Here is a 19,361-nt window from a genome sequence, read left to right as displayed (position 1 = left end):
TTAATCTATATCTCTTCATTATAAAAGTTCTCATTATTTCTACCAGTTTGGCTGGTACAGAGGTAAGGTTTACAGGGACAGAGTTCATGTTCATGCCATCCACCATCATACCTGAAGTCTGGGGTTTTTTTTAATTCAAGTTATACTTGCTGTACATAGCACACGTTTCCACTGATTACAAAACTGACACAGGTGATAGCTGACGCACAGTGAATTGTATTTCTACCATTTTGCAAAGATTTTTATAATTTCTGGATTTATATCACCTCAGCCTGTCAGTTTGTTCCTGTTCACTTAGTCTGAAATGTCTTCTGCAGTCCTCATACAAAATTCCAGCAGAATGGCTCTAGTATTTGACACAGCCAGCAATTGGAGACAAATGCTGCTATAAAGACTTCATTTGGTTTTTCTGCTCTGACCTTCTTCACTTTCATGGATACTTTTGTAGCTTAATCATCTTCTTTCAGCTTTCAGATCTTGGCAGGATTCTATTTTTAACACCTTGTAGATAGGGATCATTGTTAGCTTTTCTGTCTGTAGTGAGTTTTAGCTCTATTTCTTTTCTGCCTCTCTTTAATCTATGTTCAACTTGCCTGAATTCCTGTGTTTGAATATGACTTCCAGCTTTTACAGCTTCTCATTCGTGATTCTTTTTGACCGTGTTTTGGGAAGTTCATTTTTACTCTCAGCACAGTGTCTTTGAGTTAACTCTAAAACATTTACAAGCTACTTTTAGCGTCTACTTTTGTGCTCCTTTTAACTAGCTGTTAACTATATTATTGTAATTTGAAATTAGGCATCAGCACTGTAGCGATTCAGAGCTTTTTTTCTTAATAAAAGCAACTATGTTGATATAGCAAACTTGTACTTTAAAGCATTTTAAACAAGATAATATCACATCAAATTTGAAATGATGGCAAATACTACAACATGGAAGTGTTTGGAAGAAAAACTGCCTTGCAAACAAATTAACTAACATGGGCAAGAAATACAATTTTCTCCCTGACAGTGTTTAGTGACTCTGCCTTCATTCATCTTCCCTGCTTTTCCTTTTTCCCTTGATCCTTTTCAGGAGCTGAGCATGTAAAACTGTTACTGAATTCTCAGAAGTACTGGATATGCTCAAAAACTCTAACTGAGTACCAAAGTGGCTGCAAGTGTTACCTCCTTACCTGAGAATTCTGCTCCATAGGTGTAGTCTTGTGTATTGCAAAGGCTGAAGTACATGTAGAAGTGTTCTGTTGCAATTGCTGTACAGCACTTCAAAACAATTTTTGCTGTCAGGAAAGCAAGCTGGATTTTCCAAGTTCTGTCATATTGGCACAATTTTTAATGGACATTCTGATTCTTCAAGTATTTAACGTGAAATTTATTGATCATGTTAGATTTTGCTATTTTCAAACCACCAGTAGTGGGAGAGCAGTTTCTTTCTTCAGTGATGCTAAAAGAGATATTACATAAAGGTTTATAAGACCAGTCCTCAGATTCCAGATATAGATCTCTCATTGTTAGACTGCTTACAGCTGCAAAAAGAATCCAGGTTCTCCAGTGCTGAACTGGTTTATTGATATAAGAATATTGAGTTGTAGGAAGGTAACAAAAAAACCTTGTGATGGAAAAACCTTGTTTCTATTGGACACAGACTGAATTTGATGAGGAATAATGGAAAAAATTAGCATGCTTTTCCACAATGACAATTTTAAAGACACTTCTAGAAAATAATTTAAACCCTTTTTCATGAAGAGGCAATTCATTGTTCAGTTATCATAACGACTGCTCTGCCACTACTGATACTTCACAATGCAAGATAAGACAAAACAACAGTTGACTGAGGACCCACGGTAACAAAGATTTCAGTTATAAATGGACTCTTAAACACTTTGTGAAATTAAGAGAAATGGGAATAGAATCTAAATTATTTTCCTCTAAGCAGCAGAGATAAGAGGAGCAACAATGCATTTCTTTTCCTACTGATGACAGATAACATTGAAGGTAGAAGCTGCCTTGAGTGAAGAAAGTCACTTTTCCCCTAATTGTTGTGAGAAGTGACATGCATTCTCACTGAAATACACATACAGTACTTTTACTAACTATTTCAAATGAGATGTTGATTTTTTCTTTTTTATACAGAAGCATGTGTGTAGGTTTACACTGAACTTTGTTGCTGTGGGTTTTTTTAATTCCTAACCTGGCCAGATTAAAAAAAAAAATTGATTTTTGAGAAAAATCAAAAGGAAAATTATTAGAAACCATTCGATTTAATCATGCATTAAATAAGTTTGAATGTAGCATTATTTCTTCAAAAGTCAGTAAATATTGTTTCTGAATGGTCTATATTGAATAGTCAACCAATAAGCAATAATTCTGGAACAGGGACTGGTGGTTTTTTTCTCTTTTGCAGGTCCTCCAGTTAATGTCACATGCAACATATTTATAAACAGCTTTGGATCCATTGCAGAGACAACCATGGTAAGATATTTTAACTTAGTCAATGTTTGAAGTTCAAATTAAATATGTTCTATCAGTTCTAAAGCTAGCTAGGGCTTCTCTTCACTTGGAACTAAACAAAGAAGGAAATCCACTTCTAAGAATAGAAAGTGAGAATGTCTAACTTAGCAATTGATTTTTTCTAACAGAAATGACATCATTATACCATCACAAACAAGGAAAAGTAAAGCCAAGGGTTGAAGAGGTTTTTTTATTTCTCTGTAAGTTTTATTTGACAGTTGCAATGAAATAATTATTAGATAGATATTAGTTTCTATAATGTTCCACCTTTCTAACCTCAAAAATGGCAATTCATTAAGTCACTTTGTTAATAATATTTTATAATTTCATCCTATACAGTGCCTACGGAGATGTATACTTTATTTTAAAAGTCCTTCTTCCATAGAGGTATTGCATTGAAATAATAGAATGATTAAAACTTTGAACTGGTATATAAAAATTGGAGCAAATAGAAGTGTATTGCATGCTTTTGTACATACACTTAAAATTTGTCTAGTAAAGAAGGGCAGATGATGCAGTACAAAAAGATGAGATTTTAACAAAATAAGGAAAAAACATCTGAGTCTAAAGATAGCAAAACTAGATATTGAACTGTGAATTGACAAAAACACCCAGGATAACCACATTGAAAGGTGAGACATATGCTAGTAACTTGGAGCACAGATATAATCATTAAAATCTAGTGAGGGGAGATATTGGCATTCTTTCTCTCTCTACAAGTGCTTCACATTTTTTGAAGAAAGGGAAAAATACCTCTTTGAAAACAGTTACATAGTAATTTGGGGGCAGAAAGGGTTAAAATACAGAGATGACAGAATAACTGCAGGACATGGTAAGATCCAAATATGGGAAATACTCTGAAATCCCAACAATTTCAGGGGTCAGCATATGTACTTGGAATGCCAGAACACACACTAAAGATAATTGATATATTTAAAAAAACCAACAACACAAACAAACAAAAAACTTACTAATAAACCATAACATAACCAAGGACCTGTAGTTAGCAAAACAATAAGAAAAATTCATATCGTCAAATATTTATAGCCCCCTATCTCCAAGTGGTATTAACAATTGCCTGTTCTTTACCTCCCTTGGAACACAGTAGTAGATGTTACTGAGAGAGGTAGATGATTTTTTTTTCCAGATAGAAAATGACTTTAATTTGTATTTGGGGGCCTTTCCAGATTGCAAATCCCAAACAGATTGACATGGCATCCAGAGAGATTTATTCAGGTTCAATCGGAGGATTAAGCAATACCCACATGATTAGAATAGTGTTCCACAGCTACTTTCTAATGTCTGGGTGAATGAATCTGGTCCAAAAGAGGAGACAGACCACAAGGTCAGTAAAGCACAAAGACCCAGCCACTGAATTTCTGTATAAAGGATATATATAAAACTGGAGTTGTTAACACTTACAAAATTGTCCTGAGTTTGGGAAGAAGATGACCGAGTTCACATCTCAAGTGTATTTTCTCTCTAAAACCAGAGAGTTATAAGCATTTTCTTTCGGTGCAACTTAGTTAAGTTGGTACAATATTTCTATTTTATAATGAAAATGCATTCTGCTGTGTGTTATCTCAAAAGCAAATTGAAACAGTCAAGATAGGCGATGACCTGGTCTGTAACAAATAGTTCCAGGTAGTGTAGTATGTTACAGAAAATACTAAACCTGGTCAGAACCACAAGGTTTTTAATTCTCTTGTTTTTATGCATTCAAAAACTGGACACTTTTGCACAACCTTGACCTTCATGATGCTTGTGTTTTGTTAATAATGTATTTACTGATATAGTTCACAACAGACTTCTACTTACTGTCAGCAGCTGATGACCTCTCAGAGACTCAAGTCTTTGCAGAAGTACAAATGCTTTTGTCTAGATAGGACTTTCAGTTGTGTGGTTTATTAGCTTTACTTCTCCACAACACTGACGGTGAACTTCTAAAACACATGAAAATCTTTATACCTTTAAATGAAAATGAAAACCATCTTGCATTATTTCACAAACTGAATTTCTGCACGGTTTAACAAAAGTCAGTTCACTGCAGTTCAGTATTTCTTCAATTATCGCTGTTTTATCAGTTGAATTTACTGTAGTCCTTAAAATTCAGTTACCTATGTCTTAATATCTGTTATATGTCTTTAAGCATAGAGCAACTCATTAGAACAACTTTTTAGACTCAAAAAGAATTTTTATATTCTTAATAAATACCTCTTTTTCCAAACTGTAAATGGAACAGGTTAAGTTAGCAACAAGTTCAAAATAAAACCTGGCCACTGGTACCCTGTATTTAAAAGTGCCAGCTGCTAATGGGACATGCATCTAAGCTATGAGCTTTAAAGAAGTCCGAATACATCGAGCCCTGTCCTTCGCTGTCGCTGCAATTGCCCTTGGCAGTGTCCGTCTCTGTCCGGGCCTCCCCGGGTCTCTCGCCGATGACCAAAATCTTTGAGCTCCCTCTGCTGCCTCGGCTGCGCATAACAGAGTAAACAGGCGGGAAAAGAAGGGGTTAAAAAAACCCGCGTTGCTTGCAAAGTAACCCGGCGGCCAACTTCACATTGCTGGGCTGACTAGCTCTCAGTAAGGATGAGGAGTGTGGCAGCGTGCGATGGGAACGACAGCGTGTGTCTCTTGGGCAAGCACATTCTCTTAAATTCATCTACGCTGATCTAACTGCTCAGGAGAGGCAGCAAACCAAAAAGTAGCATAATTTGGCTTACAGCTTGTCAACCCTGTAGACTGTTTTTCTTTCTTTTCCTTCCTTCCTTCCTTCCTTCCTTCCTTCCTTCCTTCCTGGTTCCAGTTATTTCATATTCTCTTTCCTTTTCTCAAAATAAAAATCAGGTGGTTCACAGCAAGGAAAAGAATGCCACCTCTTGCTAGGAAGCTGTGATTCTAGTTGAACCTAGGTGATGTTAAGGGATCATATGAGCAATTTAATTTATGTCATGTATGCTCTGAGAAGGCAGGAAAAAAAGTAAACTACATAATTAAAAACTCGCTTAAATAATCTTTTATCACTGGCATCATTGGTGCAATTGCCTCACCAATTTTTCTGTTATCAAACTGAATGGTAGCACTAGATCTGTGCATGTCTCAATGATATTCACAAAGTAAGGACTTCACACTCATCTTCTAGACAAGTAAAACTCTTTTTGCTTCACACATATAATGGAAAACCTAGGACCAGTCTTTCATATTTTACATGTTGCTATTATTCTCAGCTTTTACACATAAGGATTTAGAAATATGGAAGAATAAAAGATTAAAAAATTGTGGAAGACCAAAATAAAATTATTATTTCACTATATGAAATTAACATGACATAATTAACACAAACTAACATGTGAAGTTTTTCATTTGAGATAAATAGTAATGTACCTCAGCACACAGAACCTTAAAAATCTGACAAATCAGTTGGATTGCTTGGTCATGTAAGTTAAATACATATTGGCAATATGGGAACCATATCCTCCAGGAAAGAAAATAGTTTTCTTGCTGTGTGGAACTTAAATTTCAGTGGAACTTAATTTCAATGGAACTTAAATTTCAGCTTTTATCACAATACCCTGAAAGGTTCCTTAGAGAGTTTTTTTGTAGCTCAAACTGTGCTCGGCTTGTATTCGCACTGTATCTCCTAAGGCTAAAAGATTTTGTGATCACTAAGAGCAGCTTCATATATATTATTGGCAATTGCCAACAAAAAAAAAAGATTATTCAGACATACAGGGTTAGAATAATCTCAGTGCCAATATTTTCAGCAGCAAACGTTCAAAGTCAGAATACTGAATACACAAAACAATTAGGCTATTGAGTACATAGTAGGCCATACCAAAATATCTGCTTTTATTCTAGGAAATGTGACTGATAAACTGTCAAGGCTTTCTGAGTTTTAAAGGTCAGGTACAACACTGACCTTAGCACAGATTTACAGCAATTTTTACTCAGTGTGGGTTAATATATTTAGCATAATTCATGTGCTCAAAGTGCATTGAAGAGGATGCTCACAGAGAGACATGATGGCAAATAACAACAGTGCAGACAACTAACACATTGAAAATCATATGTCTCATATTCAGCCTTACCATGTTTTTGCTCAGGGGTATTTCTTGATTCAGTCTGAAAAGAACTGAATGTTGATAGGAGGCATGATATTGATCTTTCTGTACATCCCTCCCAAATGAGATTATCTTGCATTTACGAATAAAATGTGCTTTTAAACCACACTAACTCATTTTTAAGTCACCATAATTACTGTCCTTTCATGAGCCACAGCTCTTTAATTTCTTTATCTTCATCTTTCTTCAATAAGCATTTCTGATTTTGTTCTATTGTACCTATTCTAGGTTGTCTTTCAATAGAGTGCTTGGAAGAAATGTTCCCTTGTACACATTACAAACCTTAATGCTGAAGAGTTTCACCAAATATTTTTCCTCAAATTAATCAATTAGTCTATTGTCTCAAATACAAGGAAATATATGCCTTTCTTTACTGAAAATACACTGAAAAAATCTTTCCAATACATAGAAAAGTGTTAATACTGAAGTGTCAGGAAGAAACACCTATACTTTGTGTCTCAGATGAGTGAAAGTGAGGCCTCTCAATAATGGCCACTTTACAGTTTCAAAATTGAAAAAAAATCCATTTTTTCCCCTGTTTGACAATCAACTCCCATCTATCAAGACACAGAAAAATTGATTGTTCGTGTGCAAGTTTGGAAGGCAGATTATATAATGTCCTTTATTTTTCATACACTGGCCTCAGGCACCCTGATCCTGGGTCACAGAGTCAGGAGTAGACAGAGGTTTTACAAATTCTAGTGGGTCTACAACTGTCCAGTTTGTTACATGTCCAGACTAATCCAGGCAAATCCTGCTGCTGAACCTGCATTCTAAGCAGAGAGATCATATCACCCTTATGAGATACAGCATCTATTCCATATTATAAAGAAAGTCTATAGGATGCAACCAAACTATGTTTGGAAAAACACATTTCTATATATACAAGATATGAATTAGCAAACAAATAGCATCATTTTTTTTAAAATTTAAAAAGTAATTCCTATTCACATTGGCTTTCCAAGCAGCAATAGAAAACATTTTTTTGTACACTTCTGCTCTGAAACTTTTAGTCTAGGATAGCTTTTCAGAAGGGAATCTTGGAATTCAGATGCTGTGTGGTGGAAGATAGCAGGTAAAATGCTGGCTAGTTTTACAACAGCATAATGAAGTAGAGAGAACAAGAAAATACAATAAAGGCAGTGCAGCCGTGTCCCAGATGTCTCACCAAGTTGCAAAATGTGACATGACACCAACTGCATGCAACAGAGGATCAAGGGTGATGTTTTGTATTGCACAGCACTTACGGGTGTTGAGGAGGTGTTTTCAGGTGCCTGTTAAGAATAAGATCAATTTGAAGCTGTGCACAGAAACATGAGAGCCAAGGACCTGATTTGCTGATAAACTGTGACAGTGCAGCAGATGGATAGGCTGAGTGATGCTATGCATGGAAGAGGCTGGTACAGGTGAAAACACACCATGGTTATCAAGTGCCAGTGGCTGAAATTCCAATTCTAGGGAAATCTCTTTTCCTATTAACACTGAAAATCGTCCTTACACAAGTCAGAAGGGAGGACAAATGACATCACTCTATTTATCTACTGGCCTCTCTGAAGCTTATGAGAATGCTTGTACTATTCTGTACCTTTTCCTAACCTCTTTCTGTGTTATAAAATGTGAATATTCCGTTATTCTTCCCTGGCACCTCTACTTAATTTTTTTCTCAGGAAATAACTCCAGCCTTTTAGGCTCCTTTTATGACACTGAAAAAGTAAAGGAAATATAAATTTTTCCTTTTGGATTTCTCTGATGATTTATAAATTATTCAGAAAAGAAAAAAATAGACTGTTTGGATTGGAGAATTCCAGAACCAAATTTCCAGAGTCTGGGCAGCAAATGAGCTCTGCACTGAAGAAAAGAGTTCAGACTCATGTTTGGTCTGGACTAGCAAAAATGGGTGATTAAATTGATTTTTAAAACTCACCAGAAGCTTTGCCTTTGCTGGAGTTGATGGCCTTTACAGAAGCTGGTAGCAGACTTCTTTTCCTGGCCCCTCAAGGCAGTGGATTTTAAACTGTTTTCAGAAGCAACTCTCCAGTGAGTGATTAGGGAGCAGTAGTGTTCAATCCTTGGTTAATTGACTGTGTTTATGCTATTTTAATAAAAGGCTCAGTTACAAGGGTGGTTTCCACATATTTCCTGTTTAAAAGCCAGTTCATTCAACATGGATATACCAAAAACCAGAAATATAAACTATGAATAGACACATCCATAAAAAAATGAACAAGCAATCTTGTCTTATTCAGTGTTAGGTTAACCTTTCTTGTTTGTAGCTGTAAAACACCAACAAACCAAATCAAGACTAAGTCTCAGGTTTATTTTTCATAGCATCCTAAGGCCAAATTCTTCTGAAAGCTCTATAGTCAAATTTACCTTATAACAGAGTGCATGTGTCTGAGGGAAAAAAAAAAAAAGAAAAAATACCAAGATTTGGTTTCTAGACCTTTCTAGATATTCTTTCAATGATTTATGAAGAATTGAAACTTCCTTTATAAAGGGAAATTATAAATTATTTCATGCAGTCAGCATCTCAGAACTAATTGTGAAGTTTAGCATAAGTGATACTGTAATAATGAAAAACTCCTTTAAAAAGTTTTGGACATTTTCAATAGCTTTAGGTGAAAGAACTGTGGAAGAGAATCTGACTCAGTTGTTAGTGTGCATTTGCAGTATAAATGGAAATTTAAAAATGAACCAAGAATTGAAAAGGACTATATTCTGTGGAGGAACGAGTCATAGTCCTGAAAAGATAATGTATCTACAGTAAAGCAGAAGCTCAAACTGACAGTTTTCAGTGACAGCGGCCATGTAATGGGCATAAACAGAATAAAGGTGTGGTCATTTTGTGAAACCGCCTTTAATGCAGAGTTTAGAAACATAATATACCAGAAAGTTTCCACAATGAAGTACTAAAATTCCCATTTCATTTGTTTTGATTTGTAATCTGGATTCATTTGTGTGGTTGAGACCCATAATTTGTTTCCAGATTTTTTGGAAGATGAATCGGAATATTTTGTGTATTTACCTCTGTAAGGCTTGGTTTTACTGAGTCACAGTAAAATTCTCTAATGTTTTCTAGAACTTGGAGCTGGAATTCAATGATGTCTTAATGTAATATGGAGAATAAAACAAAAATAATGACCATTTAACAGGTTCCATTTAACATTCCCTAGTAATATAAACATGTCATCTGGATCTAAATAACCACCTATACGGGTAATTTATGACTTATTTCAGACCTTTGTGGTGCTGTCAAGATTTCCAGATGTAACTTTTATTACTTATTGCCAGAAGACAAAAGGTAATCTCTCAAGTTTTCTCACATGAAAGAACAGTGTTTCTAGACTATGGCACATGCAGAAGACAAGCACTCTGAGCTCATGTAGAAAAGCTGCAGGTGGAGATGACAACACATTTTCTCATTTTAAGGCACAATGCTCTATGCTGATCATATTGTTGTGGTGCCTGAAGGTGCAGTTTCATACCTACCAGTCAAATTAGTTGAAGAAAATTGCAGTTAAAACCAACGATAGCCTTCACTTGCTGAGTTTTAGCAGGTTTTTGTCATTCAGCTTCACAAAAGACTGAGAGATGAAGCTTAAACACTTTGGTACTCTTTGCCAATATATAAATCACAAATGTTTTCCATTCATAAAAAACAGCAACAACAAAATGTTAAATGTTAAGTAAAATCTCCAAAATTCTTCCTGAAGCACAACCAACAGTTTATTGTCCCCGCTGTCACACAAAACATGGAAAATATTCCAGTACCTCAGGCCCTGTGAAAGCTGAGTGACTGTAGCTACTCATTCGAGCTGGGCATCCAAAAAATCTCTCTATACTACTATCAAATGCATACAGTATTTTATGCTTTGACTTCCTGGTCCTGGAAGAAATGTCAAATAAGGTATACAACTATTTGTACCAACTTCAGGTATAAAAAAGTCCTGAAAACATTTTATAAACCATTAGTCAGATATTGTTTCTTAGGTCTAGGGAAATGGTAGCAGCAGTAGCCTTAAGGTTTGTGTGCTGGGTGACATTTTCTTAAATCTTGTTTACATTAAGGGAAGCCTAGCTCCAAATATTTTTTACCTCATTTGAAGAAAAGGCTGAATCCAGACCTACAGTTGCCTTAGTACTCTAAGCTAGAAGTAATTGTTCTGGTTTATCTAAACTAGATAAATATTTACCAGGACAGGTGTTATAGTCAGCTCATCCAGACATACAAATGTATCCTTCTTTCTGGTCCATTTTAACAAGCATTCTTAAAGAATTTGCAAAACGCTTTGTACAACACAAAAAGCCAAACAGCTCATTTTATAGACACAAAGCTTTCTACTTCCCCATAGCCACTTACTGCAATTATTAGCTACAGAAGACCTGAAATGACCTCCTATATCATCAGCTCAAGCCCTTTCGACTGCATACAATGCTGCTTTAAATGCTACTCATCACCTGTTCTAATGCTTCCTAAAACCCAAATGGTTTCTTTACAACTTTAGCAAAGGTTCTTGCAGAACCTTTATCTTCTCATTCCAAGGGAGACTTAGCCTTTAGTTAAATTTTTACATCCTTTGTTTACCTACAGTCATCTAATCTTCTAGCAAAGCTGGGGAACAGTTCACACCTCTTATTTCCCCTTATCTATGTTTGCTTACATTGACTCCTCTTCCTCTGATCGCTCTTTCTCACTTAAAGGGAAAACCATTACTTGTACAGCACTGCACTATGAAATAATGTGGCATTTTTTCCATCCCTTCCAGCATCTTCCTACTTACGTCCACATTATTATAATAGTCTTTTCAATCTATTTGAAGGCCGTTATCAGGTAGGCTGTTCCTAAAAATCTATGTCCTGGTGTAACAATTGCAGCATTATCCAGAAAAAACTGTGGAAGTAACTAATTTGCAAGCTGAGTTCTACTCAGTCACTATAGTAGGAAATCTCAGTATCTGTGAAAATAAGATTGTGGCATCACTAAATAGCTCTGTTCACACCATATAAGGTATGCTGTTTGTGAAGTTTCTTATTTTGTTGCAATCATCCAAGATGAAGTCCCTTGAGGTTATGATTATGTAACACTTGTGATGTTTCCTAAAATTATAAGAACACAGCTACCAGTGTAAAAACATTATAAAAAAATAGTTAAAGGACTAGGTCAAAAGAAATACTTTTAAAAATATCTTTAGTGTAGCTGCCTCATGATGTATATTTAAGCAATGGAAATTAATCTCACCATGATATATGTGGATTTTGTCCTTAACTCCCATTAACACTAATAGGAGTTAAGTCCCTAAATCCCCATCTATCACTGAAAGACTATAGCCTGTCTCCCTGGGTTTTGCATGAACCTGCAATTCGCTAACTCTGTTTACAGGAACAAAAGCTACGGTGGACTTCAGAACAGCTGTTGAATGAACCTGAATTAAGAAAATAAAAGATTTTCAGATTGCCACCTTTGTTCCTAATTTCTGTTCTTGAGCCTAGTAAATATGCACTGGAAAAGTTCCCAGTACAAACATTCTACATAACCTTGATATTCTTGCCTTGAATAAGTTTCAGTTATTTTAGCATAATTTAAAAACTCTGTTCTCCTCTCATGTCTTCATGCTATTCTGAATACTTGGTACTTCATGCACTCTGGATGTGCATACTCTGGGTGTGCATTTTTAATTACAGTAGCCAAAGTAATCACTCATCATGAAAGAGCTGTACACTCAGACTTTTTATACATCATACCTGTAGTGCAAAGATAGATCTTTAAAAAAAAGTTGAAATCTTATAGTACTTTAAAATTAAACAGTAAAATTACACAATTTATCAAAAGAGCTTGTAAGGATCTGGTTTTTACATAGTATTTTTCCTTTTCCTTAGACAATACACAGCATGCTATCAATTATGGCCATTAACAGCTAGCAGAACAAGAAGTATTATGAGTCTGTGAATCAAGCTTTAATTTTCTTTAAAAGTCAGTATGATCACAGCAAGGAGTGGTCTGATATGCATTTTATACTGACATGCCACTCCCTATGTCATTACTGCCATTATATCAAGTGTCAGACCTCTTTTTTTTTCCCCTCTAAATCCTTCTAGATGCTAATACCAATTTACACAATAATAAAACTCAGCATCTTTCAGATAGTTTGATTTCTTCAACTGCAGAAAATAACCCTTATGACTTCAGAATCTTAGATTTATTATGCAGACCTCAGCAGCAGCAGCCATCTCCTTCAGCACAGAAATTGGGTTCTGTCTTCTCTCGCTCCTAAACACTTCCATTTGTCTCTTCACCTAGTTAACCATTTTATGAAGTGCTAATCTGCTAATCTGCTGTTTAGATTCATCAGACAGGTGTCTCTAGACAGAGATCTACAGATTAACACCTTCCTCCCTCTCTCCAAATTGCAGGTAATCCAAATTCACAGGCTTCTCTGCTCCTCTGCCTCTAGTGCTCCAGCTTGCAGAGGCTTTGAATTTCTCTACAATTTCATCCAGGGCTGAAAAGCACTGCAAAGCAAACAAAAATCCCTCCTGTCATGAGTTAACCCCAGCCGGCAAACAAGTACCCCACAGCCGCTCGCTCATTCCCCCACCAGTGGGATTGGGGAGAGAATTGGAAGGGTAAAAGGAAGAAAACTCATGGGCTGAGATAAAGACAGTTTAATAGGGAAAGCAAAAACTGTGCACAGAAGCAAAGCTAAACAAGGAATTAATTCACTGCTACCCATGGGCAGGCAGGTGTTCAGGCATTCCCAGGAAAGCAGGACTCCATCACACATTACAGTTACTTGGGAGGAAAAATGCCATAACTCAAACATCCCCTCCTCCTTCTTGCCCTCCTCCCCCTTCCTCCCCCCCCATATAGATACTGAGCATGGTGCCATATGGTATGGTATATCCCCTTGGTCAGTGAGTATTAGCTGTCCCAGCTCTGTCTCTTCCCAATTTCCCATGCACCCCCAGTCTCTTCACCCGCACAACAGTTGGAAAAGGAAATAAAGCAAGTACCTCTTTGGCTCTGTTAAAGCATTGCTCAGCAATAACAGCAAAACACCTCTATGTTATCAACCCTGTGTTCAGCACAAATCAAAATATTGCTGTGTACCAGCCACTGTGAAGTAAATTAACTTTACCCCAGCTAAACAAGCCTTCTCCACAGTTCAGAAATGTCCCAACTTGCAGGCCTCTAGGCTTAAAATTTAATTTTGCCTAGGAGCAAATTTAATCCCACATCTTTCTTTCCCAAAAAAAAAAAAAAGAAACAGGCAGCCACCTCCTCAAGTCATTTCTCATTGGAAACTGAGGCAGTGTGAATAGATACTGACCTAAAACTTTGTCGCAGCCATGAAGATATTGAAGGTGAATGAAAAACAAATGTATTGCACACACATAACTGAGAAAAAGTAGGTACTCTCTATTTCTTCTTTACCTGTTTTTGATGACAAAACAATAATCTTCAAAAGCACTCCTGGGGAATCTGAATTTATTCCCTTGCTTTAAAAAATAAGCAGTCTTTACATTGCCTGCTCTTTCAGTCACTAGATTTCTTTTTCACTTAATGGATTTTCAAAACATAAATGTATAGGAACATATGCAAGCTAATTTATTAGCGTAACAGGATTAGTTAAAGAAGATTTCTAGTCTGCTTTCCATCTACAAACATTGTAAGCTACAATATGTGGGATCTCTTACAATCTTCTTTTTCGTTCCTATATCTTCTTTTAAAAGATTTATATTGAATAAGAGTTTATCTGCTTAACTCCTGGTAAGATTGAAGGGATAGAACACTGAAAATTTGATGTTTCTAGTCAGCCATTATTAGTTCCCTTGATTGCAATATATTTTTCCTTATTTTTGTGAATGCAGCTGCTCTAAAGTTTCAGAAAACTGAATATATTAAATACAAAATTTGCATGTCTTTTTAATGTGTGTTATATATATAAAATATATACTATATACAAATATAACAGTTTTCAATGTATATATTTATATTTTATACTGGTTAATTATTAATTTTGGATAGCTTTACTTCAATTTTTAAATATTTATACTAGGCCTTACAAGGTAACAAGACTGTTTCCCAGATTAGCAAAGTGTAGGGAAAATGTTTATGATTTGTGCCTGTGACTACTGTTCTGGTATTACTGTAGTATTACAAACTACAGTATTTGAGGTATTTTAAAATAAGGTTAGGATTGGCTTTTCAATGAGTAACCTTTACTTCTACCTCTTTCATCACGGACCTAGTCGAAGCCCAAAAACTTGACATTTCTTCCTTCTCCCTTACTACTCATCTAGACCCACGTGTACTTGTTCACAAAGTTAACTTCTTCATGAAAGGAACAGGTTAGTAAATCGATACTGAATGGAGTTTGTGTCTCTTAAAGGTTTATTTAATTGCCTGAGTGCATTTAGTGTGGCCTTAATAGTCCCTAAGAGTCCCTGAGTTATCTAGGAAGGTAGACATATCACAGGATTGCAGGAGATGTGCATCTTTCTAAACCAGCAGTCAAAAGGAAGAATATTTTAGGGCTTTTCAAATGCCACTAGAGGATGTTTTTGGGTAGACAAACAAATTGTTCCCTTTCTCGTCATTATGGATACAGTTCAAGGACAAATAAAATTTAATGTGTTATGATGGCATCATTGTAAAACCACCAAAACAATATGATTTTCCTGATAGACCTCTTGGTGCATTTCATGCATATCAATAAATTTAAGGTCAACTCATATCTGATCAAGTTTGTCTAAAGTTAGAAATGTATGCCTTCTCAGAGCCCACTTCAGCAAGTGTTTGGACTATGGGAGTTAGCAGGCTCTGCTTCTGGACTTGACCTGGTTTACCTTTACCTTATATTTTACCTTATATTTTACCTTATTTACCCTATTCTAGACAATGTCATATTATCTACCAACACAAGGAAGGCAGCAGGGTAATTTAATATGGAATTCCCAAAACTGTACTTGATCTAATTTGGTTTTATTTGCCTGAGGAGATGAAACAGAGGATGATTTCAAATACATGTCTTCAGTAAAGATTTATAAAATTAGCCCATTCGGTCACATATTGAAACCAGTCATATAAGTGCTAACATAAAATTCATTAATAACAAAATGGAACATCTAGCACCAAAAATTCATGTGAACAAATGAATAATCTCAGAAAAATCTAAGTTTTCACTTAGGAAGAAGTTCCCTCTGCTGTTAGAGCAAAAACTTCTTTAGGGACACATAATTTGTTTGCAGAAAAAAACCCAGAATCTTTTGTCAGCCAAGAACATGGAAAGGACCAAATGAAAACAGAGGCTTAGTGTATGTTATTTGTTCATGTAATTGTCATGTCCTTTTTCATCTAATCCCTTATACTACTGCTTGAAAGTGCAAACATTTTAAAAGCCCCTGAGCTAAAGCTTAAAAAAAGCAATTACGCTGAACGAGTTGCTAAATGTGATTTTAGTGTAATGCATTAGGAGTTGGAAACACACAACTTCCATTAAATATGGAAGTAGTATATTCAATCTTTAATTAACAAATATTCTATGACATGCAGTAGGCACTATGACAAACATTATTATACAGTATGTCAGTACTATAATGAATCTTTTTAAGAATAAGCATCCTAGATATTAGCTACCTTTGACTTTTGATCATTATATGTGAGCACAGAAACTAAAATCCAGTATTGCTACTGATAATAAACTCAGCAAAATAACTGAACACTAAAATGAACTAAACCTGTCCATTTGCAATGTTTTAGCCATAACACATATGGAAAATAAGTAGATATTGTAGCACATTGCTGAATTCAACTGATTTAGAATGTTTAGTAAAAAAGACAAGGGAGTAAATAAGGCAAAAATGAAGGAGTTCTCTCAGAAACTAGTGTCTATATTCTTCTTTTAGCTGTGGGTTGAATGACAAAGACTGATAGCTCTGTGCTAATAAGCATCCTGTAAATGACCCAATACTTTCTCTAAGGCAAAGATAGAACTGTAGTAGTTGCAGAACGGCTCTCATCCTCTATTATTTGTAGTGATGGAAAATGAGGTATTACTCATCCCAGAAGAAAATAAAGCAAGAAGCATTCATCTGTGCCAGCCAGAACACTAACAGAAGCCATACCACTTCAGAATCCAAGGTTATGAAAGCAGATGGCACACCCAGGAAGAGCGCTTGGTGCAGAAGTAGTGTGTAAATTTATTTGCTGGACTCTGAATTTTAATTTTGTAAGGAAGTCTGAGAGGTCTGACATTACAGGTAGCAATGCTGAAGTAATAGTTTTAGCCAGCTCTTTGCCAAGTGAGTTCTAGTTCTATTGACTTCAATATGAGTACTGATGGATAGATATTGGAGTCAAACTCTGAAATGAATTAGGCAAAACTGAAATAAAGCTTTAACCAAACTATTCACAGGACACCCACTGGGATATCTAGTAGTTCTGAAATGTATGAGAAACAAACAAAAGCAAACTAAAATCCCAAAATATTAAGTTAGGAAAAAAAAAAAGAAAAAAAAACCACAAAGAAGTATTAAAAGCATTAATGCACACCTTAAATTCTGCTGCTCAGAGGAGCTGTTCATCCAAATCCATCAACAGTCTTTTCTGAATAACTCAAATAATTTCTTAAATCTTCCTGAGATCAGAGGCAAGTTAGTCCTCACCTAAACTTCCAAGCATCTGGTCTGTCCTACTTAGTGGAGGGAGCAGGAGCACCTACAATTTTCAAACTAGACTAGGATTAGAGCTTTTATCCAGGAACTGAACAGGCCTTACTGCTCATCCTCAGCCTTCAAGGGCTGAAATCTAGAGATCCTCATCACCTTCAAAGTGTTTAGCCAACTAACTTTGGGCAGAAACAGACAGGAAAGTTCTCCATAGTTCATCTGTTTGTGCATGGAACTGAATTATTTTCCTCATATACCAAAATGGCAAGAATCGGAAACATAATTAGAAACAAAAATTGCAAGAAGAAGGCTTTCTCCTGAGGCTCATCCATGAAGACATTGCTGTCTGAGGAAGGGATCAGGTGGTTCTAGAAAATTCACAAAGTTACTTCTTACTGAGGGAGAGGTACAGTACTGCAGCTGCTCTCAGCCTCTCCATGGATTCTGTAATTCCAGAGTCCGAACAATAAGGACATCCTTAGTTTTACCCACTACCAAAATCAGGTCTGGAAAGAGAAATTCCACCTATGGAAATATCCAGCAACAGATCACCAAGAAGGATTCTCTGTGCCATAGACCAACTCTTTATCATAATCAACAGCGCATCTACATGGCTTCTTGTAATGAATGCTCTACAGCTCTTCGGTACAAAAAAGCATGTTCTCATCTGGCATTAGTCAAATCTTGGTACTCAGACACAGATTTAATGTGTCAATTAAAGCTAAGTAATAAGCAGTTGATTTAAATCACAGTTATTTTCTCTTTAGCTGCTATGGTATATCTTTGACAGATTAATGAGTTACAGTCATTGGTGGAGCATGGGGCTTGTTGCAGTTGGTTTTCACTCATTAATTGAACTGCCAAACAGCAGAGATATATGCATTATCCTTGCTGCAGTTCAGACCTGCAATCATAGAATCACAGAATTTTAAGGGGTTGGAACGGATCTTAAACATCATCCAGTCCCAACCCCCCCTCCAACCCCCGCCGTGGGCAGGGACACCTCCCACTAGACCAGGTTGCTCAAGGCCTTATCCAACCTGCCCTTGAACACTGTCATGGCTGCAGCATCCAGAACCTCCCTGTTCCAGTGTATCACCCCTCTCACAGTAAAAATTTTCTTCATTCAACCTTTTCTTCTCCAGGCTGAACAGCCCCAGCTTTCTCACCCTGTCTTTGTAGCAGAGGTGTTCCAGTCCTCTTACCAATTTTGTGGCCCTCCTCTGGACTTGCTCAAACAGTTCCATGTCCTTTTTATGCTGGGAAAACCAGAACTGTACACAGTACTCCAGTAGTAGTGCAAAGATGTAATAAAAAATAAATAATCCCCTTATTTGCTATAATACATAAGACCAATGAAAGTATCACCAGGGTGTGTTAGCATAAGAAAAAAGATGAAACATTTCAGTTCAGTCTAAATTCATTGATAGTTAAGGAAGGATATTTTTGCCTTTAGATTTAAAATGTTTTCTCCCTCCCTTATGATATACTTTTTGAGGGAAATCAAGTCATAAATTAAGTCATAACACAAGTCCTTTGCATTATCAATTTAAATTAATTTAAAGAAATGCAACTTTTCATGGCTACTCTCACAGAACTGACTACCCTGTCCAGTCCTCTATCATCCTTCCCTGCACCTTCTTTTACATATTCTTTTGAATAGTTAAGGCTGCACCATAAGTAATCTCAGTAATGATGGAATTCCAGCTATTAAGCATGTTGAAATACAAGGGAATCCATGAAAATACAAAAACTATATTTGCATTTCTCCAATGTGAGTGTGAATTTCAAGATTCTTCTCCTACTTTATTTTGCAATGCCATTGGTAACCTGTATGGAAAATGACTTGACAATTTGAGTGGCTAACTAAGGTTTAAATATTTGAGTTTCTATACCAGAGAGGTTTCGTCAAAGGCATATTGAAATCATCAGCTGAATAGCTTTTGGTCCACTCTGAAATTTTCAGCTACATAAAGAGAAACCAGAAAATACCACGAATTTACACAAAGTAATTAGTTACCTAAAGTGCAGCCACAGTGGTTAAGAACAGTGAATAAATTTAAA

General features: G+C 36.1%; 1 protein-coding gene across 3 annotated transcripts in view; it reads left to right on the top strand.

Annotated features, from left to right (window-relative positions):
* GLRA3 (glycine receptor alpha 3) overlaps positions 1-19,361 on the top strand; it is an 89,754-nt gene that overhangs the window by 25,352 nt on the left and 45,041 nt on the right. For 2 of the 3 annotated variants that reach the window (XM_010401457.3, XM_010401455.3), the window contains exon 3: positions 2,402-2,469. In XM_010401457.3, the coding sequence (XP_010399759.2) occupies positions 2,402-2,469 (68 nt within the window). The remainder of the gene's footprint in view (positions 1-2,401; positions 2,470-19,361) is intronic. The other variant, XM_010401456.3, reaches the window with a different exon arrangement.

Source organism: Corvus cornix, chromosome 4, assembly GCF_000738735.6.
Source record: "Corvus cornix cornix isolate S_Up_H32 chromosome 4, ASM73873v5, whole genome shotgun sequence".
Taxonomy (NCBI): Eukaryota; Metazoa; Chordata; class Aves; order Passeriformes; family Corvidae; genus Corvus; species Corvus cornix.
Note: the sequence above shows the minus strand (reverse complement) of the source record. Positions and strands in the feature narration are given on the sequence as shown.